This window comes from Pan troglodytes, chromosome 6 (assembly GCF_028858775.2).
Source record: "Pan troglodytes isolate AG18354 chromosome 6, NHGRI_mPanTro3-v2.0_pri, whole genome shotgun sequence".
Taxonomy (NCBI): domain Eukaryota; kingdom Metazoa; phylum Chordata; class Mammalia; order Primates; family Hominidae; genus Pan; species Pan troglodytes.
This window is the reverse complement of record NC_072404.2, coordinates 12,113,571-12,141,562: the sequence shown is the minus strand read 5'-3', so window position 1 is coordinate 12,141,562 and position 27,992 is coordinate 12,113,571. Positions and strand designations below refer to the sequence as shown.

At 55.1% G+C, this 27,992-nt stretch overlaps 1 protein-coding gene and 1 long non-coding RNA gene across 3 annotated transcripts in view; one reads left to right on the top strand and one right to left on the bottom strand.

Annotated features, from left to right (window-relative positions):
• Positions 1–27,992, bottom strand: part of GRID2IP (Grid2 interacting protein) — a 54,700-nt gene that overhangs the window by 7,792 nt on the left and 18,916 nt on the right. The window contains exons 1-14 of one of the 2 annotated variants that reach the window (XM_054655466.2): positions 26,476–26,858; positions 21,922–22,170; positions 21,625–21,710; positions 17,269–17,338; positions 16,810–16,904; positions 15,959–16,142; positions 9,776–9,930; positions 6,326–6,457; positions 6,027–6,124; positions 5,701–5,818; positions 4,377–4,732; positions 3,405–3,821; positions 1,243–1,330; positions 212–289 (exon numbers count right to left, since the gene is read on the bottom strand). In XM_054655466.2, the coding sequence (XP_054511441.1) occupies positions 212–289; positions 1,243–1,330; positions 3,405–3,821; positions 4,377–4,732; positions 5,701–5,818; positions 6,027–6,124; positions 6,326–6,457; positions 9,776–9,930; positions 15,959–16,142; positions 16,810–16,904; positions 17,269–17,338; positions 21,625–21,710; positions 21,922–22,170; positions 26,476–26,510 (2,161 nt within the window). In that variant the 5' untranslated portion in view covers positions 26,511–26,858. Of the gene's footprint in view, positions 1–211; positions 290–1,242; positions 1,331–3,404; positions 3,822–4,376; positions 4,733–5,700; positions 5,819–6,026; positions 6,125–6,325; positions 6,458–9,775; positions 9,931–15,958; positions 16,143–16,809; positions 16,905–17,268; positions 17,339–21,624; positions 21,711–21,921; positions 22,171–26,475; positions 26,859–27,992 lie in introns of those variants that run through there. The other variant, XM_003318301.4, reaches the window with a different exon arrangement.
• Positions 42–5,707, top strand: LOC134810403 (uncharacterized). The gene is made up of 4 exons (XR_010158331.1): positions 42–642; positions 1,679–1,810; positions 4,325–4,463; positions 5,044–5,707. It is a non-coding gene; the product is annotated as an uncharacterized LOC134810403 (long non-coding RNA).

Here is a 27,992-nt window from a genome sequence, read left to right as displayed (position 1 = left end):
AAGTTGATTAGACAGTGAGGGCGGGGCCGGCACCTGCGCCCAGATGCGATCTGGCTGGCTATGGGGCCTGGGAGGGGGCCTTCACCGCGCTGAGCGACAGGAGGCCGGGTCCCCACCGCCTAATCTCTGTCATCCACCTGGGCAGGTCTGAGGCCCAGAGAAAGGGCCGCCGCCTGCCCCCTACACCCCCTGGGGTTCCCCGGACCCTCACAGGTGTTGTAGGCCTTCTTATGGGACAGGATCTCCACCACCTCCTTCTTCCGGAAGGGCTCCGGCCCCGGCACCGGTTCTGGAAAAGAAACTGACAGTTTACGAAGGCGGCTAGGCTGAGGCTGCAGTGGGAAGGCCCAGGGGTGGCGTGGTCACAGCCAACAGCCACTATCCCCCTAAGCACGACCTCGACTTAATCAGCTACACGTCCATAGTCCCTTCATTCCTCAGGTCAGGGACCTTCAGGTCCTGTGTGTAACCTCCCCCGCCCCGTGTCCTGTGCACTCCCCGTGCTGCAGGAAGCCAGGTCTTTCTGTTCCATCCTGGGACCGCCTGTTCCACCCATCAACGACAGGGAGATACCCAGGAAGGGGTGAGGGCAAGAGAGCCTGGAAGATGTATTTGTGGATGCCTCCTGTCTACGGTGTGACTGTGAGCAAATTACCTCACCTCTCTGTGCTTCCTCATTAGGAAGTGGGGGGTGATCACATTATGTACATCACAGAGTTGCCATGGGATTTAGAAATGAGAGTCCCTGGTATTTGATCACTGCACAGTAAATGCCAGCTTTTTTTTTGTTTGTTTGTTTTTAGACGGGGTCTCACTGTGTCACCCAGGTTACCAGGTCGGAGTGCAGTGGTGTGATCGCGGCTCACTGCAACCTCCACCTCCGAGGCTCAATCGATCCTCCCAACTCAGCCTCCCAAGTAGCTGGGACCACAGGCATCCTCCATGTGCCTGGCTAATTTTTTGTATTTTCAGTAGAGACAAGGGTTTCGCCACGTTGCCCAGGCTGGTCTCGAACCCCTGAGCTCAGGCGATCCACCCACCTCAGCCTCCCAAAGTGCTGGGATGACAGGCGTGAGCCACTGTGCCCAGCCTAAGTGCCAGCTATTAAATAACTCAGGGACTGAAGGCTTGAGGATGCATCAGGTTAAATAGTAGTCAGTGCAGCCCTGGGAGATGCTAAGCCTGGGGCTGCCACAGATGGTGTGGTATCTGGGGTTCCCCCAAGGCCATCAGGCCACTCACTAGCAGGTTTCTGGGTGCCGAAGTGGAGCTCCAGGTCGAGGTATTTCACCATGTCACTCAGCTTATCGTAGTCAGAGTCTTCCCCGAGCTGCGAGGGAGGATGGGAGGTTCAGAGTAGGAGAAGCAGCAGCAGCTGGACTGGCCTCCCACTTCCCACCCTCTGAGGGCCGCCCTAGGGGCTTCCCGAGCAAAAGCACCCATCAGGTGCTGGGATAAAGCCCGGAGCAGGAGGAGACTGCAGGAGAAGCCAGATCATCCGAGTCACTGGGTGCTGAGCCAGCACCTCTTGGGGTCAATCGAGACTCAAGACTTGGAACACTACTCGTGCAGAAGCCAGCAAGGTGGGACTGCAGCGGGGGCATGAAGGAGCTGTGAAGAGGCTAGAGCCAAGTAAGGGGCTACCGGAGGTGGCTCAGGGGTCTGGCTCTGTCATCAGGTCTCCTTGGAGAGCGGTGAGTTCACCAGGGCTGCCCTGGGCAGAGTGAGCTGGTGCTGGGAGAACTGCAACTGTGACAGCCTAGGGGCCAGACGCTGGACACGTGGCTGTGATGAATGGCGTAGATGAGAGGTAAGAGCCTGGGGCTGGGACAGGGAGTGAGGACGGGGTGGCTGCCAAAGGGAGAGAACCCAAAGGGAGGGCAGGCAGGGGAATGAAGTCTTAGAACATGGCTGCAGGGCAGGGACACTGAGGATGGATTTGGGTTTGGCCAGATGTGTGACCTGTGTCCCTGTGTCCACCTTTGGTAACCAATGGAAGAACCACGCTGTGGAGCAATACTTGAAGATCGGTCCAAGGCTGGCAGGAGTGAGGTCTCCAGGGGACCCAGGAGGTCCCTATTTGTGCCCTTGTCTCACTGAGGTTTTTTTTTTTTTTTTTTTTTAGATAGGGTCTCACTCTGTACCCCAGGCTGGAGTGCAGTGGTGCCATCTTGGCTCACTGCAACCTCCACCTGTGGGAATCAAGTGATTCTCCCTCTTCAGCCTCCCGAGTAGCTGGGACCACAGGCAAGCACCACCAGGTCTGGCTAACTTTTTGATTTTTTTGTAGAGACGAGATCTCACTATGTTGCCCAGACTTGTCTTGAACTCTTAGGCTCAAGCAGTCCTCCCGCCTCAGCCTCCCAAAGTGCCAGGATTACAGGCGTGAACCACCAAGCCTGGCCTCAATGGGCATCTTTATTAGCAATTTGGAAAGGGTCCCTGGAGATGTGGGCTGAGAAAGCAGGAGACAGAATTGGGACCCAGGAGATGGCAGTGGGGAAAAATCACAAGCATGCCTCTGCCCAGTGTGACTACATGTGAGAGTGAGCTATTGATCCCAAGAAGATGGAGTTGAGGATGATGGTGATCATGAGCACTGGGACGGGGCAGCCCTGGGAGCTGGAAGGAGCCCCTGCCATATTAAAAGGAGTATGATGTCCCAGTCAAAGGAGCTGAGAACCCTGTTCTCTCCTCTGAGCTGGTCAAGCCCTATTGGGGGTTCCATCTGGGAATGTCTCTTTGACAGGGACATGGACACTGGAGTGGGGGTTGGAAACCATGTTCTAAGAGAATGATCTGAAAAAAAAAAAGGGGTGGGGTGAACCTTGTTCATCTTGCAGATTGGTTGGTCTGTGGATAAGATTGCTCTGCCCGATTTTAAGGGCCAGAAAGAAAACAGGGCATGGGAATCCTGGGGAGACAAGATTTCAGAGCAAGACAAAGGATGGTTAAAATCGTCCAGTGAGGAAAGGAACACCTTGACAGGTAGTGAGTTCCCCATCACTGAAGGTGTTCAAGCATACACTGGCAGTGTTGTGAGGGAGGAAATTCAAGCATCAAAGTGAAAGGGTGAAGGCTGGTGTGCAGGAGTTTGAACCAGCTGCTCTTTTAAAGGTTTAAGAGAACTTGTCTGGCCTCAAAAGTGATAGGTTTCAAGGATGGGTAGGGTGGCATTTCCAGGTGTCCCCAGTGTGTGTCTTTGGCTGAGGGACACAGATTGGCTTCAATGCCTGCAGTGGCCCCCAAGCGTGGGACGTTCTTGGGCTGGGCCTCTACTCATCCTCTGCTTGGGGTAGGGAGGATGATGTTGGAAGATGCCTGGCCGATGGGTTTTCCTTCAGTGCTGCTGCCCAAGCCGTCCTCCCCCAGTACAGAGCGCTGCTGGGTCCCAGGTCACCTACCTGACCCCAGATGGTGCCTTCTGAGTTCTCCACCTGTTCCCACCGCAAGCGCTTGACGCTCATGTGGCTGGTCTCACTGCGCCGGTGGCCCAGGCCCCGGGACAGCATGGGGGGTGCACAGGGCACGGGTGGGGGCAGGGGCGGTGGGGGTGGTGGAGGGACTGGGTGGCTGAGTTGGGTGAGGGGCTTGGCCAGCGCCTGAGCAGGGCCCCGGGAACCATCAGAACTGCGGGAGCTGGGCTTAGCGTCATGGAAAGGCAGGGGTGGCGGTGGTGGGGGGCTGAGCGGGGGTGGGGGGATGTGGTCAGAGATGGAGGAGTAGGTCAGGGAGCTGCCTTCTTCACTGCTGCTGATGCAGTCGCTGGCGCTGCTCCGCTCATTGGTTACGAAGCTGCCCTGGTCATCATGGAAGCTCATCTGGTGGTGGGGAGAGAGGCAAGGGGAGGGTGAGGCTGGGCCCAGAGAGACTAGAGCAGGTGCAAAGTGAAGGATCATGGGATAGCCTGGGACAAGGACAGGGCCATCTCACGGGTTAGCCTCAGGCTGTGAGGGACACCTGGGCTAAGGATAGGACTGTCTCACAGGTTAACCTCAGGCTGTGAGGGGGATAGCCTGGGCTAAGGATAGGACCTCTCATGGGTTAGCCTCAGGCTATGAGGGGGATAGCCTGGAATAAGGATAGGACCCTCTCACGGGTTAGCCTCAGGCTGTGAGTGGGATAGCCTGAGCTAAGGAATGGGCTAACCTGCGACAGGGAATATGGGCTAGCCTCAGTCAAGGAGCATGATAACCTTGAACAGGAGATAGGGTAACCTGGGGCAAGGGGTGGGATAGCTTGAGCTAGGGAGTGGGATAGCCTGGGGAAGATCCCAAGGGCAGCAGGCCCCTTGCAGGAGCCCAGGAACACTGTTGCCTTGCAGACCGCCACACCTCGCCTCACCCGCCTCCCTCCACACCTGCTTGCGTGCCCACCTCCTCGTAGTCGTTCTCAGGGGTCAGGAAATCATCCACGATGGTGACCCGGGGGCCCAGCTGCTCGCTCAGCACGTCCAGGAAGCGGTCAGTATCGCGGCTTCGCACAGGGTGGGAGAAGGTGAAGAGCTTCCTGCGGCTGGGCGGGCGGGTGGGGTCCGGGCTTGGGGGGCTGTCGGGGCAGATGGGCCCGGGGCCTGGCTGTGGGGAGGGTGCCCTGCTGCTGTCCAGGCTGGCGTAGGGGTGGGACTCAGAGCTGCTGGGGGAGGCCAGACCCCCCGAACACAGCGGGTGGTAGCAGGGGGAGGGCAAGAGTCGCTCGCTGGGCCATGAGACGCTGGACAGGGTCCTGGGCCCTGGAGGAGGGATGGAGTATGAGGATTCCTCTTCAGCCAGCACCGAGGTTCCAGGTGCAAGCTGGAGAGAGGGTCCTAGGACAGGCTGGCTCTGTGTCCCAGGCCACTCTCCTTTCCCTCTCTGGGCACAGTGCAGGAAGACCTTGAGCGGCCCTGCCTTCCAAGCGTGACTAAAGGCCAGATCTGGTGAGCAGGAGCACTGCTCGGCCTCAGGACAGGCTGGACGCCAGCTCACCTTGGAATGGTCACCAGGGGTCCCAGCTGGGAGCCACTGAACACCATTAACTCAAAGGGTGGAGGGGCTTCTCTAGGGCCCAGAGCCAGAGTCACGGAGCATCTCGCACACCCAGCAAGCCCTGAGATCACGGGAGGACCTCCCAGGGCTCCTGCCTTCTGAGCTGCAGAGCAACTGTCTTCCCAGCTGTGCCATTCACAGGACAACGCGTGCACTTGATCATTTATTCAATAACCACTTGCTAACTCGGGGACTTCCTCAGAATCAGGCATCTGCCTTCTTTCTTTTTCTTTTTTAAGACAGGGTCTTACTCTGTTGCTTATAGGCTAGAGTGCAGTGGTTCGAAATAGCTCACTGCAGCCTTGAACTCCTGGGCTCAAGTGATCCTCCCGCCTCAGCCTCTTGAGGAGTTGGGACTACAGGCATATGCAACCATGCCCAGCTAATTTTGTATTTTTTTTGTTAGAGATGGGGCCTCACTATGTTGCCAGGCTAGTCTCAAACTCCTGGGCTCAATTGATCCTCCTGCCTCGGCCTCCCAAAGTGCTGGGATTACAGGCACGACCCACGGTACCCAGGCTACTTTCTTGATCCACAGCTGAGGTGAGGGTCACAGGGCCATGGGAGGGACTGGGACAACCCTGACCCTGATGGAGCAGAGAAGCAGCTCCAGGGCTGAGCCTGGGGTGGAGGGAAACACCCAGACAGTAGATGACAGAGGCTGGAGCCCTACCTGTGGTGACTGCTGGGCTGGGGCCTGGGGGGGAAGCCCGGGATTTGGACACGGTCCCCATCTTCCCTTTGAAGCTGCTGTTCAGTCGAGACTCAAGCTCTGCATAGACGGCTGACATCTGGAGGGAGACGGGGGAGAGTCCAGCCCATTCTGCTTCCCCTCGTGGCCCTAATGTGGTCCAGGCCTGGGTGGGCCGGGAGGCAGGGATATGCCCCAGCCTGAAGCAGCACAGGGACGCCTTGGCCTGGGTCTCCTGGGCCCAGTCCTATGGACCGTCCATTCCCTGCCCCCTACTGACCCCACCTGGAGGGCAGAGAAGGTCTCACCATCTTGGGGTTGGGGGTCTCAGGGAGGGACGTGCCATCGCCTGCCTGGCGCTCGCCTGGGATCAGGGGAAGAGGCATCTCAGGGCACTCGCTGGGACCTACCGGGGAATAATGTCATTACCGTATCTGAGCTCTACGGCTCAGGCCCCGGCCCAGAACCAACATGCCCCGCAGACCCAGGAGGGCCAATCCTGAGCCCTGCTTAGCCCCATTCCCTGGGATTCCCCACCTCACCAAGCCCATTTTGCAGGTGGAAAAACTGAGCTCCATTCATACCCTCCCCCTGACACCAGCCTTACCGCAGCTGAGGCCGGCCTCCAGGCCCTGGGACCGGAGGCTGCGGCGGCACATGGAGGAAGCCCGCAGGGAGCTCCGCGGCTGGGGCTCAGGCGTGGGCTCGGACTCCAGGTCCAGCTCAGGCTCCGGCTCTGCTGTGGAACATGCAGGGAACATGGGGCCCTCTTGCCCTTTTAACCAGACAAGGGACCTCCAAAACAGGGAGGGGAGGGCAGATGTCATCTGCACCAATATGCAGACCCCAAGCTACGGGGCCTGCCCTGCTTGCCTCCAGAACAGCTCTTGAGGGGAAGCCCCAGGGCAAGAAACCAGGTGCCAGGAGCAGCACCAGAATGCAGCACCAGAATGCAGCTAGCCTGAACTCAGGGGCCTAGCAGAGATCTCATGACAACAGCTTCCAGAGTCTCAACGCCCTGTGCTTGCCCCAGGCCAAGTCACTGCTGCCCAGAGAGGATTATGGGCAAAATAGAAGTGTTTTTTTTTTTGAGACTGAGTTTTGCTCTTGTTGCCCAGGTGGGAGTGCGGTGGTGCAATCTCAGCTCACTGCAACCTCCACCTCCCAGGTTCAAGCGATTCTCCTGCCTCAGCCTCCCAAGTAGCTGGGATTACAGGTGTCCGTCACCATGCCTGGCTAATTTTTGTATTTTTAGTAGAGATACGGTTTCAACATGTGGGCTAGGCTGGTCTCAAGTTCCTGACCTCAGGTGATCCGCCTGCCTCGGCCTCCCAAAGTGCTGGGATTACAGGTGTGAGCCACTGCTCCCGGCCAAAATAGAAGTTTTTTGAGCCTACGCAGATATGTAAGGCATGTGTGGTCCAGCATGGATCCTGAGCTTCTCGCTAAAACCCTAGCAAATTGTGGGTCCCTGGGACTGCAGCTCATGGGCACACAAGGGCCAGCAACTCTGCAGCGGCCCCTTCCCTTTCCTTCCTTTCCTTTCCTTCCTTCTCTTCCTTCTCTCACTTTCTCTCTTTCTCTCTTTTCTCTCTCTCTGTCTCTTTCTCTCTTTATTTATTCAGAGTCTGGCTTTCTCGTCCAGGTTGGAGTGCAGTGGCACAATCTCAGCTCACTGCAACCTCTACCTCCCAGGTTCAAATGATTCTCCAGCCTCAGCTTCCCAAGTAGCTGGGACCACAGGCATGCGCCACCATGCCTGGCTAAATTTTTGTATTTTTTTTTTTTTAAGCAGAGATGGGGTTTCACCATATTGGACAGGCTGGTCTTCGACTCCTAACCTCAGGTGATCCACCTGCCTCAGCCTCTGAAAGTGCTGGGATTACAGATGTGAGCCACCACACCTGCCTTTTTTTCTTTTCTTCTTCTTCTTTTTTTTTTTTTTTGAGACAGGTCTCACTCTGTCCCCCAGGCTGGAGTGCAATCAAGGCTCAGTGCAGCCTTGAATCCCAGGCTCAACAGATCCTCCTGCCTGAGCCTCCCCTGCAGCTGGGATTACAGGTGTGTGCCACCACACCCAGCTAATTTCAAATTTTTTTGCTATGTTGCCCAGGCTGGTCTCCAACTCCTGAGCTCAAGTGCTCCTCCCACCTCATCCTCCCAAGTAGCTGGGACTACAGGTGCATACCACCACGCCTGGCTAATTTTTTATTTTTTTTTTCTTTGAGATGGAGTCTCACCATTTTGCCCAGGTTGGAGTGTAGTGGTGCGATCTCAGCTCACTGCAACCTCCATCTCCCGGGTTCAAGCAATTCTCCTGCCTCAGCCTCCCAAGTAGTTGGAATTACAACTGCGTACCACCACACCTGGCTTATTTTTGTATTTTTAGTACAGATGAGGTTTCCCCATGTTGGCCAGGCTTGTCTTGAACTCCTGACCTCACGTGATTGGCCTGCCTCAGCTCCACAAAGTGCTGGGATTACAGACGTGAGTCACCGCGCATGGCCACCCCTGGCTGATTTTTAAATATTTTGAATATATGGGGGTCTTGTTGTGTTGCCCAAGCTGGTCTTGAACTCCTGACCTCAAGTGATCCACCCACCTCAGCCTACCAAAGTGCTGGGATTACAAGAGTGAACCACTGCACCTGCAGCGGCTTTCATAGCAGGTGCAGGATGCCTAGAACAGGGTAGAACACAGGCTTCGGCACACCTTCCATCCACATGGCCTGCATGCTGAGTGCAGGGGTTTGTGGGCATTCGGAGGGCACGCTGAACAGACAGGTGACAGCCACACATGGCACTGCAGGCCTGTGTGTGTGCAAGAAAGAGTACACTGGGAGCCCACCAGCCAGGTGGGATGTGGTTGTGTGCTCATGATCCTGGTGGTGGTGTTGGCATGTCTGGCAACCACGTGAGTTTCTTTCTTTTTTCTTTTCTTCTTTCCTTTTTTTTTTTTCTGGAGGCAGTAGCTTGATCATAGCTCACTGCAGCCTTGATCTCCTGGACTCAAGCCATTTTCCCACCTCAGCCTCCTGAGTAGCCGGGACTACAGGTGTGCATCACACCTGGCTAAATTAAAACTTTTTTTTTTTTTGGTAGAGACAGGCTCTTGCTATGTTGCCCAGGCTAATCTTGAGCTCCTGAGCTCAAGTGATGCTTCCACCTCAGTCTCCTAAAATGCTGGGATTATAGGTGTGAGCCACCACGTCCAGCCTTACATGAGTTCCTTCTCACAAGTTCCACTTCTCAGAGTACACAGCGCAGCCACTGAGACCACTTCCATTTTGTGGGTGCAAAAACTGAGACTGCAGGTGGTTAGGTGCAGTGTCTAAAGTCTCAGGTTATGTTGTATATGCTGCATAAAGGTCAGGCTGAGAAGGCGCGTCTGTGGGGCCACGTGTGGGCCTAGCCCTGGTGTATTGGGTGTGTACGTGCATGGCTGTGGACACTTCTATGTGGGAGGGGCCCAAATCGGCTGTAAGACCTCATAGGTGAGGCCAGATGCAGTGGCTCACACCTGTAATCCCTGTGCTTTGGGAGGATCACTTGAGCCCAGGAGGTTGAGGCTGCGGTGAGCCATGATGGCACCACGACACTCCAGCCTGGGCAACAGAGCAAGACTCCGTCTCAAAAAAAAAAAAAAAAAAAAAAAGGCTGGGCGTGGTGGCTCACACCTGTAATCCCAGTGCTTTGGGAGGCTGAGGCGGGTGGATCATGAGGTCAGGAGATAGAGACCATCTTGGTTAACATGGTGAAACCTCTTCTCTACTAAAAACACAAAAGAATAGCTGGGCGTAGTGACATGCGCCTTTAGTCCCAGCTACTTGGGAGGCTGACGCAGGAGAATCGCTTGAACTTGGGAGGCGGAGGTTGCAGTGAGCCAAGATCGTGCCATTGCACTCCAGCCTGGGGCACAAGAGTGACACTCCATTTCAAAACAAACAAACAAGCAAACAAACACCTTCACAGGTGAGAACAGGTGTCTGTCTGTTCACCTGGTGAGCTGGACAGTCAGCAGCTGCAGGCAGGGAAGTGGCAGGGGAGAGGACGCTTACCTGTCATGGCCGTGTAGCCCAGGAAGCATGCGATTTTCTCCTGACAGAGCTCCTGCTCCTCATAGGTCAGCAGCTGGTAGATGAACTGCCACAGGACCTGCTTGGCAGGGGTGTCCAGCACAGGGTAGACGTCAACGATGAGGGTGTCGATGTTCCTGGGGGAAGGTGCAGGAATGCGAGGCTCAATACTCACGGGCTTACCATGATGCACAGAGTCGGGGTAGACAAGACGGCACTTCCAAGCCACAGCGTCTGCCCTCATGCCCTATCCCTACCCTTGAAAGACAGAAGTGGGGGCCGGGCACAGTGGCTCACGCCTGTAATCCCAGCACTTTGAGAGGCCGAGGCAGGTGGATCATTTGAGGTCAGGAGTTGGAGACCAGCCCGGCCAACATGGTGAAAGGCCGTCTCTACTGAAAGTATAAAAATTAGTCAGGTGTGGTGGTGCACACCTGTAATCCCAGCTACTCGGGAGGCTGAGGCAGGAGAATTGCTTGAGCCTGGCAAGTGGAGGTTGCAGTGAGCTGAGATCGTGTCACTGTACTCCAGCCTGGGAGACAGAGTGAGACTCCAACTCAAAAAAAAAAAAAGAAAAGAAAAAGAGAGAGAGAGAGAAGTGGGCAGGAAGGCAGGCTCCAGGGATAGGGTAGCCAGACTCCAATCTCAGCTCTGCCACTTACCAGCTAAGTGACCTTTCTCAAGTGACTTACCCTCTCTGTGCCTCAGTTTCCTCATTTGTAAAATGGGGATAAAAATAGCATCTACCTCATTGAGCTGTTGTGAAGATTAAAACACACAGAGCAGGCCGGGCGCGGTGGCTCACGCCTGTAATCCCAGCACTGTGGGAGGCCGAGGCGGTTGGATCACCTCAGATCGGGAGTTCAAGACCAGTCTGGCCAACATAGTGAAACCCCCTCTCTACTAAAAATACAAAAATTAGCTGGGCGTGGTGGCATGTACCCTCAGTCCCAGCTACTCAGGAGGCTGAAGTAGGAGAATCGCTTAGACTGGGAGGCGGAGGTTGTAGTGAGCTGAGATTGCGCCACTGCACTCCAGCCTGGGTGACAGAGCAAGACTCTGTCTCAAAAAAAACCAAAAAACCAAAAAACATATAGAGCAGGCCAGGCATGGTGGCTCATGCCTATAATCCCAGCACTTTGGGAGGCTGAGGCAGGCGAATCATCTGAGGTCGGGAGCTCAAGATCAGCTTGGCCAACATGGTAAACCCTGTTTCTACAAAAAAATACAAAAATGTGGTAGGCATGTTGGTGTGCGCCTGTAATCCCAGCTACTCAGGAGGCTGAGGCAGGAGAATCGCCTGAGCTCGGGGAGGCGGAGGTTGCACTGAGCCAAGATTGCACCACTACACTCCAGCCTGGGCCACAGAGCGAGACTCTGTCTCAAAAAAATAAATAAATAAACAAAAATAAAAATAGGCTGGGGGTGGTGGCTCACGCCTGTAATCCTAGCACTTTGGGAGGCTGAGGTGGGTGGATCACGAGCTCAGGAGTTCGAGACCAGCCTGGCCAACGTGGTGAAACCCCCTCTCTACTAAAAATACAAAAATCAGCCAGGCGTGGTGGTGTGTGCCTGTAATCCCAGCTACTCGGGAGGCTGAGGCAGCAGAATCGCTTGAACCCGGGAGGTGGAGGTTGCAGTGAGCTGAGATTGCGCCATTGCACTCCAGCCTGGGTGACAGAGCAAGACCCCGTCTCAAAATAATAATAATAATAAAAATAAATAAATAAATAAAAATAAAGTAGGAGAATATCTTTTGACCTAGAAGCAGGGAAGAGCTTAAAACTTCAAAAGCCAAAACTGTGGGCGGCAAGCCACCCAGATGCCAAGGCAAGAGACCGAGGGCACAAGCTGTTCCAATATAATAAAGAAAATACATAGAATAAGAATAGTTATACTAGAAATAGATTATAGATATGATTATATATGAATATTATTAATCATTAGTTTGTAGCATTACTGTTTATTCCAATATTATAATAATCTTTGTCCTACAATTATAACCTAGGAGAAACCAGGCCATACAGAGATAGGAGCTGAAGGGACATGGTGAGAAGTGACCAAAAGACAAGAGTGTGAGCCTTCCGTTATGCCTGGACAGGGCCACTAGAGGGCTCCCTGGTCTACTGGTAACGCCAGTGCCTGGGAAGGCACCCGTTGCTTAGCAGACCGGGAAAGGGAGTCTCCCTTTCCTGGTGGAGTTAAAGAAGACTCTGCTCCACCACTGCTTGCCCGCCCGCAGCCACCCAGAGGCCTAACGCTGTCCCTGTGATGCTGTGCTTCAGTGGTCACGCTCCTGGTCCGCATTCATGTTCTGCCCTGTGCACCCAGCTCCACCTTCTAGATAGCAGCAGCAGAATTAGTGAAAGTACTAAAGTCTTTAAAATGCATAGAAGAAATAATTACGTAAGCTGTCCCCTCTTTCTCTCCGCCTCAGCTACCAAATAGGGAAGGGCCCCCTGTCTGGCGGACACGTGACTCACATGACCTTACCTATCATTGGAGATGACTCTCACTCCATACCCTGCCCCTTTGCCTTGTACACAATAAATAACAGCACGGCCAGGCATTCGGGGCCACTACTGGTCTCCGCGTCTTGGTGGTAGTGGTCCCCCGGGCCCAGCTGTCTTTTCTTCTCTTTGTCTTGTGTCTTTCTTTCTTTCTTTTTTTTTTTTGAGACAGTCTCGCTCTGTCACCCAGGCTGGAGTGCAGTGGCACAATCTCGGCTCACTGCAAGCTCCGCCTCCCAGGTTCACACCATTCTCCTGCCTCAGCCTCCCAAGTAGCTGGGACTACAGGCGCCCGCCACCACGCCCGGCTATTTTTTTTTTGTATTTTTAGTAGAGACGGGGTTTCACCATGTTAGCCAGGATGGTCTCGATCTCCTGACCTCGTGATCCGCCCATCTCAGCCTCCCAAAGTGCTGGGATTACAGGCATGAGCCACCGCGCCCGGCCGTCTTGTGTCTTTATTTCTACGATCTCTCATCTCCGCACACGAAGAGAAAAACCCACAGGCCCTGTAGGGCTGGACCCTACACAAAACTATAAGACCAAAAATGTGGTGAGTTTGATTATGCAAAATCAAGGTTATCTATTCAAGGAAGCCCAACTTAGACACATTCATATTAGACACAAGAGACCTAATAACAGAAGTAACAAATGGGAGAGAAATTTACAATGTTCAAAATCAAGGAGAAATCAGCATCTAAAATATACAAAGGTGTCCAGCCGTCGTGGCTCACACGTCATCCCGGCACTTTGGCAGGCTGAGGCAGGGGGATCACCTGAGTCAGGAGTTCGAGACCAGCCTGGCCAACATGGTGAAACCCCATCTCTACTAAAAGTACAAAAATTAGCCAGGCATGGTGGTGGGCACCTGTAATCCCAGCTACTCAGGAGGCTGAGGCAGGAGACACACTTGAACCAGGAAGGCAGAGGTTGAAGTGAGCCAAGATCATGCCACTGAACTCCAGCCTGGGCGACAGAGCAAAACTCTGCCTCAAAATAAATAAATAAAATAAAATATACAAGGGGCTGGGAGCAGTGGCTCACACCTGTAATCCCAGCACTTTGGAAGGCTAAAATGGGCGAATCTTTTGAGCCCAGGAGTTCAAGACCAGCAACATGGCAAAACCCTGTCTCTACTAAAAACAAACAAAAAAAATTAGCTGGGCATGGTAGGCGAGCGCCTGTAGTCCCAGCTACCTGGGGGGCAGAGGCACAAGGATCACTTTAGCCTGGGAGTTCCAGGCTGCAGTGAGCTGTGTTTGCACCACTGCACTCCAGCTTGGGTGACAGAGTGAGACCCTGTCTCAGAAAATAAATAAAATAAAATATACAAGAAACTTCATGCCAGTCAACAAGGACAAAAAGTCCAAGAAAACAAAAATGGACAAAGGGTGTGAACAGTAATTTATAGAGAAAATCCCAGAAAAAGTTCACAAGCATATTAAAAGATGCTTAAAATAATTAGTAATAGAAGAAAATCAAATAAAAATAACAGGATGTCACTTTTATGGCTAAGAAAGTAGCAAAAATAGGCCGGGTGTCGTGGCTCACACCTGTAATCCCAGCACTTTGGGAGGCTGAAGTGGGCAGATCATGAGGTCAAGAGATCAAGACCATCCTGGCCAACATGGTGAAACTCTGTTTCTACTAAAAATACAAAAATTAGCTGGGCGTGGTGGAGAGTGCCTGTAGTCCCAGCTACTCGGGAGGCTGAGGCAGGAGAATCGCTTGAACCCAGGAGGGGGAGGTTGCAGTGAGCCGAGAGCACGCCACTGTACTCCAGCCTGATGACAGAGTAAGACTCCATCTCGAACAAAAAATAAAAATTAAAAAAAAGAAACTAGCAAAAATAAAAAGTTGGGCATCACTGTGATCTAAAGGAATTTGGCTTTAGTTATAATCAATGTATGAAATATACATTGGACAGAGCTAAACACATAGTAATTGGTGAATAAGTTAGACACAAAACATGATATCAAGCACAGTTTTTTTTGTTTTTGTTTTTTTTTTGAGACGAAGTCTCATTTTGTCACCCAGGCTGGAGAGCAGTGGTGTGATCTTGGCTCACTGCAATCTCTGCCTCCTGGGTTCAAGTGATTCTCCTGCCTCAGCCTCCCGAGTAGCTGGAACTACAGGTGCGCACCACCATGCCCAGCTAATTTTTTCTTTTTGTAGAGATGGCTTCTTGCTCTGTTGCCCAGACTGGTTTTGAACTCCTGGGCTCAAGCGATCCTCCTGCCTCAGCCTCCCAAAGTGCTGTGATTATAGGTGTCTGGCCTGGGTTTCTTTTTGATGTGATGAAGTTTTAAAATGGACCGTGGTGATGTTTGCACGTATTTGTGAATATACTAAAAACCACTGAATTGTATAATTAAATGGCAAATTGTATAGTATGTGAATTACATCTTAAGACTCTTTAGAGCCAAGTACAGTGGCTCATGCCTGTAACCGCAGCAGTTTGGGAGGATCACTTGAGCCCAAGAGTTCGAGACCAGCCTGGGTAACATAGTGAGACCTCCCCATCTTTTTTAAAAAACAAAACCAAACCAGGCCAGGTGCGGTGGCTCATGCCTGTAATCCCAGCACTTTGGGAGGCTGAAGCAGGTGGATCACCTGAGGTCGGGAGTTTGAGACCAGCCTGACCACATGGAGAAACCCTATCTCTACTAAAAGTACAAAATTAGCCAGGCGTGGTGGCGTATGCCTGTAATCCCAGCTACTTGGGAGGCTGAGGCAGGAGAATCGCTTGAGTCCGGGAGGTGGGGGTTGCGGTGAGCCGAGATCGCACCACTGCACTCCAGCCTGGGCAACGAGAGTGAAACACCATCTCAAAAAACAAAAACAAAAATAAAAAACCCTTCAAACAAAACAAAAAGGTATGGACAAGTGACAGGCTTTGCAGAGACCATAATAATGACCCCATGGACCGAGGAGTGTGATAAATGCAGCTGGCTGCAGCTGAGGTCCAAAAAGAAAGACACCAACCCTACCCCGAAGGGCCTGGCCCATGACAAGTGCCCACAGGTGGGGCTCTGGTGAAGGTCCCATCAAGAATGCTGCAGGTGGGCCAAGGCATGGTGGCTCACGCCTGTAATCCCAGCACTTTGGGAGGCCGAGGCGGGCAGATCACGAGGTCAGGAGTTTGAGACCAGCCTGACCAACATAGTGAAACCCTGTCTCTAGTAAAACCCTGTCTCTAGTAAAAATACAAAAAAATTAGCTGGGTGTGGTGGTGGGCACCTGTAATCCCAGCTACTCGGAGGCTGAGGCAGAAGAATCGCTTGAACCCAGGAGGCGGAGGCTGCAGTGAGCCAAGATCTCATCATTGCACTCCAGCTGGGTGATAGAGCGAGACTCCATCTCAAAAAAAAAAAAAAAAATAGAATGTTGCAGGTGGTTCCTGTCTGCCTCACTTCACAGAGAAGGCTGAGACTCGCCCAAGGTCACGTGACTAGGAGGTGTCAGAGTCAGAGATTGTTCCAGCGCAGCTCAATTGCCCACCACCCTGGGGCCCCTGATACCAGCAGCCACCTTCCTGAGCATCCCCCAGGAGAACGGGACTGAGGAGGTTCAGGCAGGGAGACTAGGATGTGAGTCTAGGCAGGACTTAGGGCCCACCCAGGGCAGGGCCCCACCGCGGCTTTGGCCCGGCCACCTGTGCTGGAAGAAGCTCTCGAGGGCCCGGCAGACCCCATAGCGCTCAGGAGGTGTGAGTAGGTGCTCCAGCTGCTGGCTGAAGGTCCTCCCTTGGACCCGGATGCTGGACGGCAGGATCTCCGCCACCCACTGCAGGGAGGTGAGCGCCGACGACGGGTTGGGTGAGTCCAGAGAATCGGAGTCTGCTGGGACCACAGGCGGGAGAGGCATGAGTGACTCAGAGTCCCCAGGCCAGGTGTAGTCTCTCTGGCTTTTGAGGTCAGGAGACCTCCTGAGCTGGGGTGTGGCTGTCCAGTGCCATGCATGGGAAGGCATGCCTGCGGCCCGACACTGGGGCCAAGGATAGAGGGAGTCAGCCCTGGGAAGGGTCCCTAAAGCTATACACTAGGGTTTTTTGTTTGTTTGTTTTGAGACAGAGTCTCGCTCTGTTGCCCAGGCGGGAGTGCAATGGCGTGATCTCGGCTCACTGCAACCTCCGCTTCCTGGGTTCAAGTGATTCTCTTGCCTCAGCCTCCCAAGTAGCTGGGACTACAGGCACGTGCCATCACGCCCAGCTAATTTTTGTATTTTTAGTAGAGACAGAGTTGCGCCATGTTGCTCAGACTGGTCTCAAACTCCTGGCCTCAAGCGATCCTCCCACCTTGGCCTCCCAAAGTGCTGGGATTCCAGGCATGAGCCACCATGCCCAGCCTCACTGGGGTTCCATAGCACCACTTAGGAGGCAGCCCCGGGGAGGCAAGCTGCAGGTTTAGGGGAAGAGCTGAGTCCTCCGCACTGTGACTCTCACATATAGCAGCCCGGGCAGGGTCTCTGGGGGCCAAGGAAGCCAAGTGTCCATGGGGGTCTCACCACTGGCAAATGGGACGAGCCCTTCCTCCACCACCAGCGTGGGCATGGCACCACTGCCCTGCAGCATGGACACCACCTTGTCGTGGGAGCAGTTCCTGCTAAGCAGAGATGGCCCAGGAGGGCCTGACTGGGGTGAGCCTTGTCCACGGCCACCAGCCAGACCTCCCTGTCCTGCCCACAGAGGTCACACAGCAAGACCACCTCTGTGTGACTCTGTGTCCCCAGCATGGAGCTGGAGTATTTTCTGGTTGGAAGGATGAACTGAGGTCCTGGCTAGAGTTGGCGACTGGCGAGGAGGAGGGTTAGATTCAAGAGTTCCCATTGGAAGAGGGACAGACCCTGGGGACCAACTGGTGAGAGGAGATTGTGATCACAGCCTGGGTGCCCCAAGAGGCAGGAGTCTTGCAGGGGGTGGGGGCAGCTCCTCACCAACCCCTGGTGTCCCCAATAGCCTCTGACCTCATGTCCAGTCCATTGAGGAAGAGGATCCGGTCACCTGACTTGAGGGCAGCATTGTCAGCTGGGCTCCCTGGAAGCAAGAAGAGAGGGTGTGCCAGTCAGCTGGGCAGGGTACCACTTTGAGAGCAGGATGCTATCCTGTTTTACAGGCAAGAAATGGAGACTCAGAGACCCATAGCTTGCCGGGCATGGTGGCTCACACCTGTAACCTCAGCACTTTGGGAGGCCAAGGCAGGAGGATCGCTTGAGCCCAGGAGTTTGAGACCAGCTTGGGCAACATAGTGAGACCCCATCTCTACCAAAAAAAAAAAAAATACAGAGCCCCATAGGCATGGGTGGCAGAGGAGAGTCGAATCAGGTCAGTAGACCCCTGTAATAGACTCTGCACGTCTCCGATCTCAGCTGCTCTAAGGATCTAATGACCACGGGAGTGATCCCCTAGCAGGGGCACAGCATGGACCCCCAGTGCTGGAGAAGAGGGAGGTCTGGAGGGCAGGACTTAGGCAGCATCAGTACTTCTTGAGTCCCTGCTCCATACACTGTTCTTAGCCCCACACAGAAAGGTCCTGTCAGGGTCTGGGATTCCTCTTTGCTTCAGGAGAATTATTTTCTGTATTTTTTTTTTTTTTTAATTTTAGAGACAGGGTCTTGCTGAAGTGCAGAGGTGTGATCACAGATCACTGCAGCCTCAACCTCCTAGGCTCAAGCAGTCTTCCCACCTCAGGCTCTGAGTAGCTGGGACCATAGGCACGCACCACCACTCTGGGCTAATTTTTTTTTTTTTTTTTTTTTTTTTGAGATGGAGTCTCGCTCTATCACCCAGGTTGGAGTGCAGTGGCGTGATCTCGGCTTACTGCAACCTCTGCCTCCTGGGTTCAAGCTATTCTCCCACCTCAGCCTCCTGAATAGGTGGGACTACAGCCACCACGCCTGGCTAATGTGTGTGTGTGTGTGTGTGTGCGTGTGTGTTAGCGTCTGTTTAGTAGAGACGAGGTTTCGCCATATTGCCCAGGCTAGTCTCGAACTCCTGCTCAAGTGATCCGCCCGCCTTGGCCTCCCAAAGTGCTGGGATTACAGACATGAGCTACCATGCCCGGCCACCCAATTTTTGTATTTTTTGTAGCGACGAAGTTTCACCATGTTGCCCAGGCTGGTCTCAAACTCCTGGCCTCAAATGATCCTCCTGCCTCAGTCTCCCAAAGCGCTGGGATTACAGGTGTGAGCCACCACGTAGGCCTCTTTCTGCCTCTTTTATGAGTCATCATTCTAAATGTAATTTGGAAAGTAGGGAAAATGATCAATGGCTAAATAAAATATACTCTCAGATTGCGAGAAGTTCTCTCTGGGGGAAGTGGAAACTGTCCAGAGAAGAGAGGGAACAATTAGGGAAGACTTCCCGGGAGAGGCGAGATGGGGGAAGTCCTTTCCCCGGACCAAAAAGGAGAGAGTGATGGTGGTGGCGAATCCAATCTGGCCTGCCTGGAATGGTGGGACAGCTAGAGAGGTTGTCGCAGGGGATCAAAGAGCACTGGGCCAGGAGTCAGGAGATCCCAGTTTCTGGTCCTTAATTTACCAGAGCCTCTCCAGGCCTCAGTTTCCCCATCTGTAAAAGCTTCCATCTAAGCATCCATTTGGCTTCCTATGACAGGAAGCATGGGATCACTGGCTTGAAGGTTGGGTTGGGAAGAACAGCAGACCTGGATTTTTTTTTTCTTTTTTTGAGACAGGGTCTTGCTCTGTCACCCAGGCTGGAGTGCAGTGGCACGATCATAGCTCACTACAGCCTCGAACTTCTGGGCTCAAGTGATCCTCCCACCCCAGCCTCCAGAGTAGCTGGGACTACAGGCATGTGCTTCACTATTGCTCAGACTGGTCTCAAACTCCTGGGCTCAAGTGATCTTCCTGCCTCGGCCTCCCAAAGTGCTGGGATTACAAGTGTGAGCCACTGCACCCAGCCACACCTGGATTCTAACAAGGCCCTAGGCCAGGTATCTCTGGCTACACATGTGGGAGAGACTGGGAGATGGAGATGGTGGTGGTGGCATGGTTGGAACAGCCACATCCACAGAGGAGAGATTAATCACTTCTAGAGGAAGCTCTCCAGAGAGCAGCTTTGGGCCTTTTGCTTACAATATGGTGTCAACAAGTTAGTGATGCCCAAATCGGGGAAGAACCTGAACATGCCACTTCTCAGGATTAAGTCTCAGAACAGCCTGAAGCCTGTAAGGATGATGCACTGACACTGAAGTGCTCTTCCAGGGCTAGGACTACTGGCCTCAGTTTCCCCCTTTGTAAAAGCGTCCATCTAAGCATCCATTTGGCTTCCTATGACAGGAAAGGCATGGGATCAGTCCCGGGCTGGGACTACAGGATCAGACGATGCCCAGCTCACAGATCCATACACTGGAGATGTGATGACACGCAGAGTGTGGAAAGAATGCATTGGCATGGCCACCAATGGGGATGTGTAACCAGGAACATTACACTTAGGTGCTGGGAGGGGACGGATGCAGGACAGAGCAGGTGACCCAGTTCTGAGCAGATGGTTACAGGGAGGGAGAATTCAATTCAGCTCTAGGAGACACTTCTGCCCTACAAACACCCTCCACAATGAATATGAGTGCACACACACCCCTGTCCCACTGGAGGGGCAGGAAGAAAGGGATTCTTGCACTGCAGAGGTTCTGCCTTCTTCAAGATGCCATGGTTGGGCATGGTGGCTCACGCCTGTAATCCCAACATTTAGGAGGCTGAGGCAGGAGGATCCCTTAAGCCCAGGAGTTGGAGGCTACAGTGGGCCATGATCATGCCACTGCACTCCAGCCTGGGTGACAGAGGGAGACCTCATCTCTCGTTTGTTTTTTTTGAGATGGAGTCTCACTCTGTCGCCCAGGCTGGAGTGCAATGGCATGATCTCAGCTCACTGCAAGCTCCGCCTCCCGGGCTCACGCCATTCTCCTGCCTCAGCCTCCCGAGTAGCTGGGACTACAGGCACCTGCCACCACACCTGGCTAATTTTTTTCTGTATTTTTAGTAGAGACGGGTTTCACCATGTTAGCCAGGATGGTCTCGATCTCCTGACCTCGTGATCCGCCTGCCTTGGCCTCCAAAGTGCTGGGATTACAGGCGTGAGCCACCGCACCCGGTCGACCTCATCTCTTAAAATAAAATAAAATAGGCCGAGTGTGGTGCTCTTGCCTGTAATTCCAGAACTTTAGGAGGCCAAGACGGGTGGATCACCTGAGGCCAGGAGTTCAAGACCAGCCTGGCCAACATGACGAAGCCCCATCTCTACTAAAAATATAAAAAAATTAGCTGGGTGTGGTGGCAGGCGCCTGTAATCTCAGCTACTCAGGAGGCTGAGGCAGGAGAATCGCTTGCACCTGGGAGGCAGAGGCTGCAGTGGGCTGAGATCATGCCATTGCACTCCAGCCTGGTCAACAAGAGCAAAACTCTGTCTCAAAAAATTAAATTAAATTAAATTTTAAAAATAGGCCAGGTGTGATGGCTCACGCCTGTACTCCCAGCGCTTTGGGAGGCCAAGGCGGGAGGATTACTTGAGCTCAGGAGTTCAAGACCAACCTAGGCAATATGGCAAAACCCCAGCTCTACCAGAAATACAAAAAATTAGCTAGGCATGGTGGCGTGCGCCTGTGGTCCCAGCTACTCTGGAGGCTGAGGAGGCTCTGGAGGCTCAGCTACACTTGAGCCTCGAAGATGGAGGTTGCAATGAGCCAAGATTGCACCACTGCACTCCAGCCTGGGTGACAGAGCGAGACACTATCTCATTAAAATAAAATAAAATAAATAAAAAGATGCCATGATTTCAGGAACAAGAAGGAGCAAGCAGGGTGGGAGGGGAGCGAAGTCCATATTCAGCAGGGGTTAGACAGCAGGCAGAGGCCCTGAGGCCCTTTTGGCTGTCTGAGTCTGGCCTGCCAGGCAAGAACCCAGTTCAGCGTGGGCACTCCATGAAGCTCGTGTTGCTGGGGGCACAGCCTGGGTAGGCAGCAGCTCAGTCCTGGCTGCCCCAGAGTCCTAGACAGTGCCCCGGCCCTCCCTGTGGACACAGGAAAGGTCTGGATGCAGAACCTGGTTCCCTTGGCTTGGGGGGATGCTGAATTTAGAGGGGCAGGGGTGGGGTGCCCCAACTCAGGCAGAAGGCTCTGGCCTCAAGCATCTTAGGTAGGAATGGGATTCAGATCTGCTGGCTCTGGGACACTCTGGGGACACCGTCTACACAAGGTTGCTGAGCAGGAGCCTACATGGGGTACAATGACCCGGCAGAGCCACCACGGGGCCCTTCACCCCATCCTGGGCCTTAGGGACTCTTAGGGCAACCGGCCCACCCCTCACCAGGCAGGACAGACTCGATCCAGACAGGCCCGTGGCCGCGAAGTGTGAAGCCGAAGCTCTTGTTGCCTTTGTAGACTCGGACAGTCCTGGGGGAAAAAGAAGGGGCGAGCAGCATGATGGAGAGGGGGCCCTGGGGCGCAGAGGTTGGAGATGTCCCGTGTCCCTCTCCCCTTAACCTCTCCGGCCCCCTATGCACCCCAGATGCCCAGCCCCGTCCCTACGCCCTCTCCCCGGGTCTCGGTCCCGAGCCCACCCGCAGGGAGGCGCCCGCTGCCAGTGCCTGTGAGCCCCGCGTACCTGCGCGCGCCCCCGGGGCCGGCGAGGCCGCCCACCAGCAAGGAGGCCCTGCGCGGGGGCGGCTCATCGGGGCGGCGCGGCGGGGCGCTGGCGCGCGTGGACACCAGGAGGCGCTCCGGCCGCTCCTCGCTGCGGCTCCGGCGCAGTCGCTGCGCGCCCTGGGTCCGGCGGGCGCGGCACAGCTTGCCCAGGAGGCCCTGAGACACCACCTCGTCGAAGCGCGCCCGGTGCTTCTTGGGGATGAAGATCCTGCCGGCGAGGACGGCGGAGTCGGGGCGCGTTCCCGGACCCCGGATCTCTGCAAACCGCGGCCCGAAGGCGCGTCCTCGCGGGCGCCGCCCTAGGCTCTCCCACCTCTTCCTAGGAGTGGCGAAGGGCTGGGGGGATCGGGATGAGCAGCCGGTGGCACCCCAGTCTCCCCCTCGCTGCTCGGATTTGCGCCCCCAGCTAGGACTTGGCGTCCTGCTCGCTTCACCTCGGGAATGGCCCGTTCGGACCGTCCTCCATGACTCTGGCCACTGCAGGGCCCGAGCCCCTCAAAGCCAGTCCACGGACCCGTTCCTCCTCCTGCCTCTGTCCTCTCCCCCCAGTCCCTCTGCACCCGCCAGGCCAAGCCCTGAGCCAGGGATCCCCACCACCCACTGTCTCCCACCTCGTCTCTAGATGGCTCTGCTGGAGGAAACTGGAACCCACGAGCCCTTCACCACGCCTCCAGTCTTCCTGCTTGCTTCTCTGGCCAGGCCCATCTGCAGCTGCCCACTCAGATATCTGGCAGGAACCCCGTTTCTGCCACCTTCAGTCCTATCTCTAAGCTCTTGCCCAGGCTCTTGCCCAGGTCCACTCCTTTGCTTCCTTAGCTAAATGAGGCTCCGTACCCAACACTGGCCTCCTTTCAACTTAATCCTACATGTATTCAGGGAGCCCCTGCTATCTGTGCCAGCCAGGAACTGGCGTTCAAAGCTGAAGGGACTGTGTGGCTCCTGCTCTCAAAGTAGTTACCTTGGAAGTGAGAGGCAGGGGGAAGGCCTGTGGGTCTCCGCTGCAGGGCTAGAAACTCTCTCTCTTTCTCTGTCTCTCTCTGTTCTTTTCTCTCTTGAGAGAGGGTCTTGCTCTGTCTCCCAGACTATAGTACAGTGGCACGATCATAGCACGATCATAGCTCACTGTAACCTGGAACTCCTGGTCTCAAGGGATCCTCCTGCCTCAGCCTCCCTTGTAGCTAGGACTACAGGCACATGGCACCAGGCTAATTTTTTTTTTTTTTTTTTTCAGACAGAGTCTTGCTCTGTCGCCCAGGCTGGAGTACAATGGTGAGATCTCGGCTCATTGGAACCTCCACCTCCCCAGTTCAAGCAATTCTTCTGCCTCAGCCTCCCGAGTAGCTGGGATTACAGGTGCATGCCACCACGACGGCTAATTTTTGTATTTTTAGTAGAGATGGGGTTTCACCATGTTGGCCAGGCTGGTCTTGAACTCCTGACCTCAGGTGATCTGCCCGCCTCGGCCTCCCAAAGTCCTGGGATTAGACGTGAGCCACTGTGCCCGGCATTTTTTTTTTCTTTTTAATTTTTTTGTAGAGATGAGGCTCTATGTTGCCCAGGCTGGTCTCAAACTCCTTGGCTCAAGTGATACTCCCACCTCCACTTCTTGAAGTGCTGGGATTACAGGCGTGAGCTACAACACCCAGCCTTGGAAGCGTTCCGGGGGTTATGTCTACAGTTCAATCCTGAGCCACAGTAACTGGCCAGGGCTCAGCACATAGGAGAGACTCAGTCAACAGGAGATCCACCAGCAGCCTAACCCCATCTCTGAGTAATGGCAGCAGTTAACATCCTGATGGACTCTCCGGTCTGTGGCAGAGGATTCTGAGGCACAGAGAGGACCTGTAGCTCTCCACGGTTACACAGCTGGCCTGTGGCACAGCTGGCATCAGAGACCAGACTTCAGCGCTCAGCACTGTGGCAGGACCTCTAACAAGAGCCCCTGAAGGTCTGGTTGCCTGTGAGGTCTCCCTGGCTGCATCCCAAGGCCCCCTTCCCTGTTCCTTGTATCAGGTGCCAGGGCCAAGGGCAAGATGAGGGGGAGAAGGGAGAAGGGATCAGTGGCCTTGCAGCTGAAAGACAAACCCCTCTGAGGTGTCCCAGCGGCCCTCACACTTCCCTCCACCTCTGTGGGTAGGAGTAATTAGGCCCGCCAGGCAAAAGAAATTGCCTGGTGGGAGGAAGTGGGTGTGGATTCTCAGGGAGGAGGCTCTGTCCCCGCAGTGAGCTCTGCTCCAGGTCTGGATGGTCCGGGGGGTAACCAGGAACCAGGATGAATGTCCTGCTCACCTCTGCCCGGTGCCCATTCCCATCCACCTGCAATGCTTCCTGCAAATCCGGAAACTCAGCCTCATCCCCCAGATGGTCATTTAAGGTCTCCAGAGCCTGACCGCTCCATCTGCCAGGCCTGCACATTCCCTAGCGCCTCCCAGACCTCAAGCCTCATGTCCAGGCAAAGGAGAGAAGACACACACACCTGAGACTGTCCACCTCACTTCCGGCTCCAGCCACAGACTCTGAAGACATCACCCCATGCACCCAACCCTTGAGTCCAACCTGGGCAGGGGTCAAGAGGACATCACAGCTCTACCTTCCAGCAGCAACTAGAAAAGGCCCTGTCGTCCGGGCGCAGTGGCTCAAGCCTGTAATCCTAGCACTTTAGGAGGCCGAGGCAGGCAGATTACCTGAGGTCAGGAGTTCGAGACCAGCCTGGCCAAAGTGGTGAAACCCCATCTCTACTAAAAATACAAAACTTAGCCGGGCATGGTAGTGCACTCCTGTAATCCCAGCTACTCAGGAGGCTGAGGCACGAGAATTGCTTGAACCGGGGAGACAGAGGTTGAAGTGAGCCGAGATTCTACCACTGCACTCCAGCCTGGGCAAAAGAGTGAGACTCCATCTCAAAAAAAAGAAAAGGCCCTGTCCCCCAGGTGGGAACCAGGCTGTCACCAACTGCACAGATGGAAGAAGGTTGGGCAGCCCTTTCCTTACTTGGTGTTTTTGGGGCTGAGACAGAGGCCAAGGCTGCCTGGTGAGCCAGACATCCAACCTGGCTCCTGCTGGCCCTCCATGCAGCTCAGTCTGGCCCAGAGTCCCCAGCCCTGGGTCTGCCCTAAATCGACTGACCCAGCAGAGCCAGGAGCAGTGGGGCCACAGTGACTATCACCACCAGTCACTATCCCCCCTGACTGGCAGTCCAGCAATCACTGTCTCTGGACTCTGAAGTCCCTGCTATGCCAACAGGCCTCTCTCAGGCCACAGGACTCTTCCTGGGGGCCACACAATGACCTTGCACACCGGGTCAGTTCTGTTCTCTCTGCCAGAGTCAGGTCTAAATCCAACCCCAAGTTCCTACCCCGCCCCCTCCTAGGGTCCTCTCTCCCCACCCAGCTTTCTCTCTCTCTCTCTTTTTTTTTTTTTTTTTTTAAGACAGAGTCTCGCTCTGTCACACAGGCTGGAGTGCAGTGGTGCGATCTCCGCTCACTGCAAGCTCTGCCTCCAGGATTCATGCCATTCTCCTGCCTCAGCCTCCCGAGTAGCTGGGACTACAGGCGCATGCCTTCACACCCGGCTAATTTTTTGTATTTTTAGTAGAGACGGGGTTTCACCGTTTTAGCCAGAACGGTCTCAATTTCCTGACCTCATGATCCGCCCACCTCGGCCTCCCAAAGTGCTGGGATTACAGGAGTAAGCCACCGCGCCCGGCCTTTTTTGTTGTTGTTTGTTTGTTTGAGAGAGACTCTCTGTCGCCCAGGATGGAGTGCAGTGGTACACTCTTGGCTCACTGCAACCTCTGCCTCCCAGGTTCAAGCGATTCTCCTGCCTCAGCCTCTCGAGTATCTGGGGCTACAGGCATGCACCACCACACCTGGCTGTTTTTTTTAATTTTTAGTAGAGACGGGGTTTCACCATGTTGGTCAGGCTGGTCTCGAACTCCTGACCTCAGAAGATCCGCACCCCCCACCCCCCTCGCCCTCCCAAAGTGCTGGGATTACCGGCGTGAGCCACCGCGCCTGGCCCCCCACCCAGCTTTCTTTATCTCACCTTTGATCATCAGCCAGCGAAATGGTGGCAAGGGGACAAGGGTTCCCTGGTTCAGTATAGGGAGCACGGCAGTGGAGAGGTCGTGCCCCCCAAACTCAGGACGAGATGCCCCCGATTTTCACAAGAGCACCCAACCTCAGTCTCCGCCCTCTGTCCTGTCCCCTCGACCAGCCCAGTTGTAGGAAGGAAAGTGGGCTTTCAATCCCAGCCTTTTATCCCAACACCGACTCTTTAGGGCCACGCACGGGTTCTGAGCGGCCAACGCTTAGACCTCGCCGCCCCGGTACCCACCGAGTTTATTTCCAACCTCCCTGGGCCTCGGGCTCCGCCCAGGCTCGGAGGGTGCCCACCCAGGGCAGGGAAGCCCCTCCACGCTCCAGCCCCACCCCCTTTCAGACCAGCCCGAGGCGGATCCGTGGCGCAGAGGGCGCACGGTTCCCGGAGGCGCGGGACGCGATGGGGAAGCTACCGAAAGTGCCGAGAGAAGCCCTGGTCCTTCCCCATCTGGAGCCGGGGACCGCGGCGCGGCAGGTGCCGAAGGGCAGGGGGTAGCCGAGCCCAGGAATGGAGCGAGCGCGCCGCGACTCCACGCACCTCTGCCCTGCGAGCGCGCGCGGCCCCTCCCGAGCCGTCCCGGCCCGCAGCCCCGCCCTGCCCCCTTTTGGTGGCCCCGCCCCCTCCAGGTAGCCCCGCCTCTGCCCTGCTGGGACCCTTTTGGTCGCTCTGGGGTGCAGCGGAAACTGGCGGCGGTTTGAAGCCGCCGCGCTCACTCCCCTTGGCTCTCTCCGTTATTCCCTTCCCAGGATCCTCGCCTGCGTCCTCTCCAGCTACTGCGCCCCGGACCCCCACACAGTGGCGAGTCCCCGCAGTTCAGAGGAAGCCCCGACGGCCTTTGGTAGAGCATGCAATATTTTCCGGAGGGGATGCCCTTTACGCTGGGCCTCCAGGGCTCAGCAGGAGTCGGCCGGCTAGAAGAAGCCCTGTTTACCCTCCCAGGGGTCGGGAGGGACCCACCTCAGCCTCCCAAGTAGCTGGGACTACAGGCATATACCATCATGCCTGGCTAATTATCGGCTGTGGCCGAGAAGAGGCTGGATAGGGAGGCTTTGAATGCCGTGGTCAGCAGCTGAGACCCCACTCTGGGAAGAGGAAGGAGCCGTGGGAGGGTTTCATGGTTCAAGGAGAGGTGGAAGGACTCCAAAGGTTTTGGCACACCAGGAGAAGGCTGATGCTGGGAGGTGACCCAGAGGGGGGTGTTGGGATGGGACAAGAAGCCGAATTCCAAAACACAGAGGAGGTGGAGTGTCTGAGGCCTGGGGAGTCAGTGCGAGTGAGGACAGGACGCCCAGGCTGCGACAACCCCCAGGTGAGTGGGGAGGGAGCGAGTAGAGGGCCTCCCGGAGCTGCGCCTCTTGCCCTGCCAGGAGAGAAGAGGGGAGGAGCATTAAAGGGGAGGAGAGGGAGGCCACAGGAAAGGAGGTCTGGACTCTTCCCTGGGGGCTCTGGGCCTGCCATCCCCTGAACAGCAGCAGGAGGGGACCCCAGCGTGCCTGCTTGCGTGTCATGTCTCAAGGAGTCCCGACTGCCTCTGGAGAGGCCCAGAATCAGGCCTGAGGAACAAATGAGAGTTGGGGTAACCAGTTCAAGGCACATCCTGGGGAGGGGCTCTTCAGGGGCACCCCCAACCAGAACATCAGCATGAAGCCCTCTCCAAAGACAGGCGGGAACAGCAGAGGCAAGATGCCCCGGGACTTTCCCTCTGTCTCACTCAGAGGGACAGCTCCCATGGGGCAGCCTGTGGGTACCTGCAGGCAGCACAGGGAGGACCCTCTGGTCCGATCATCGGTCTCTGGTACTGTCCACGCACTGCTCCCCAATACACCGCAGCCCCCCCATTCCTGGCCCTAGCAAGACCATCACTTTGCTGTGACCCCCCGTGGCTGTACTTCTTCCTGGAAGCAGCCAGAAACTGGAGCCAGTGCCCAC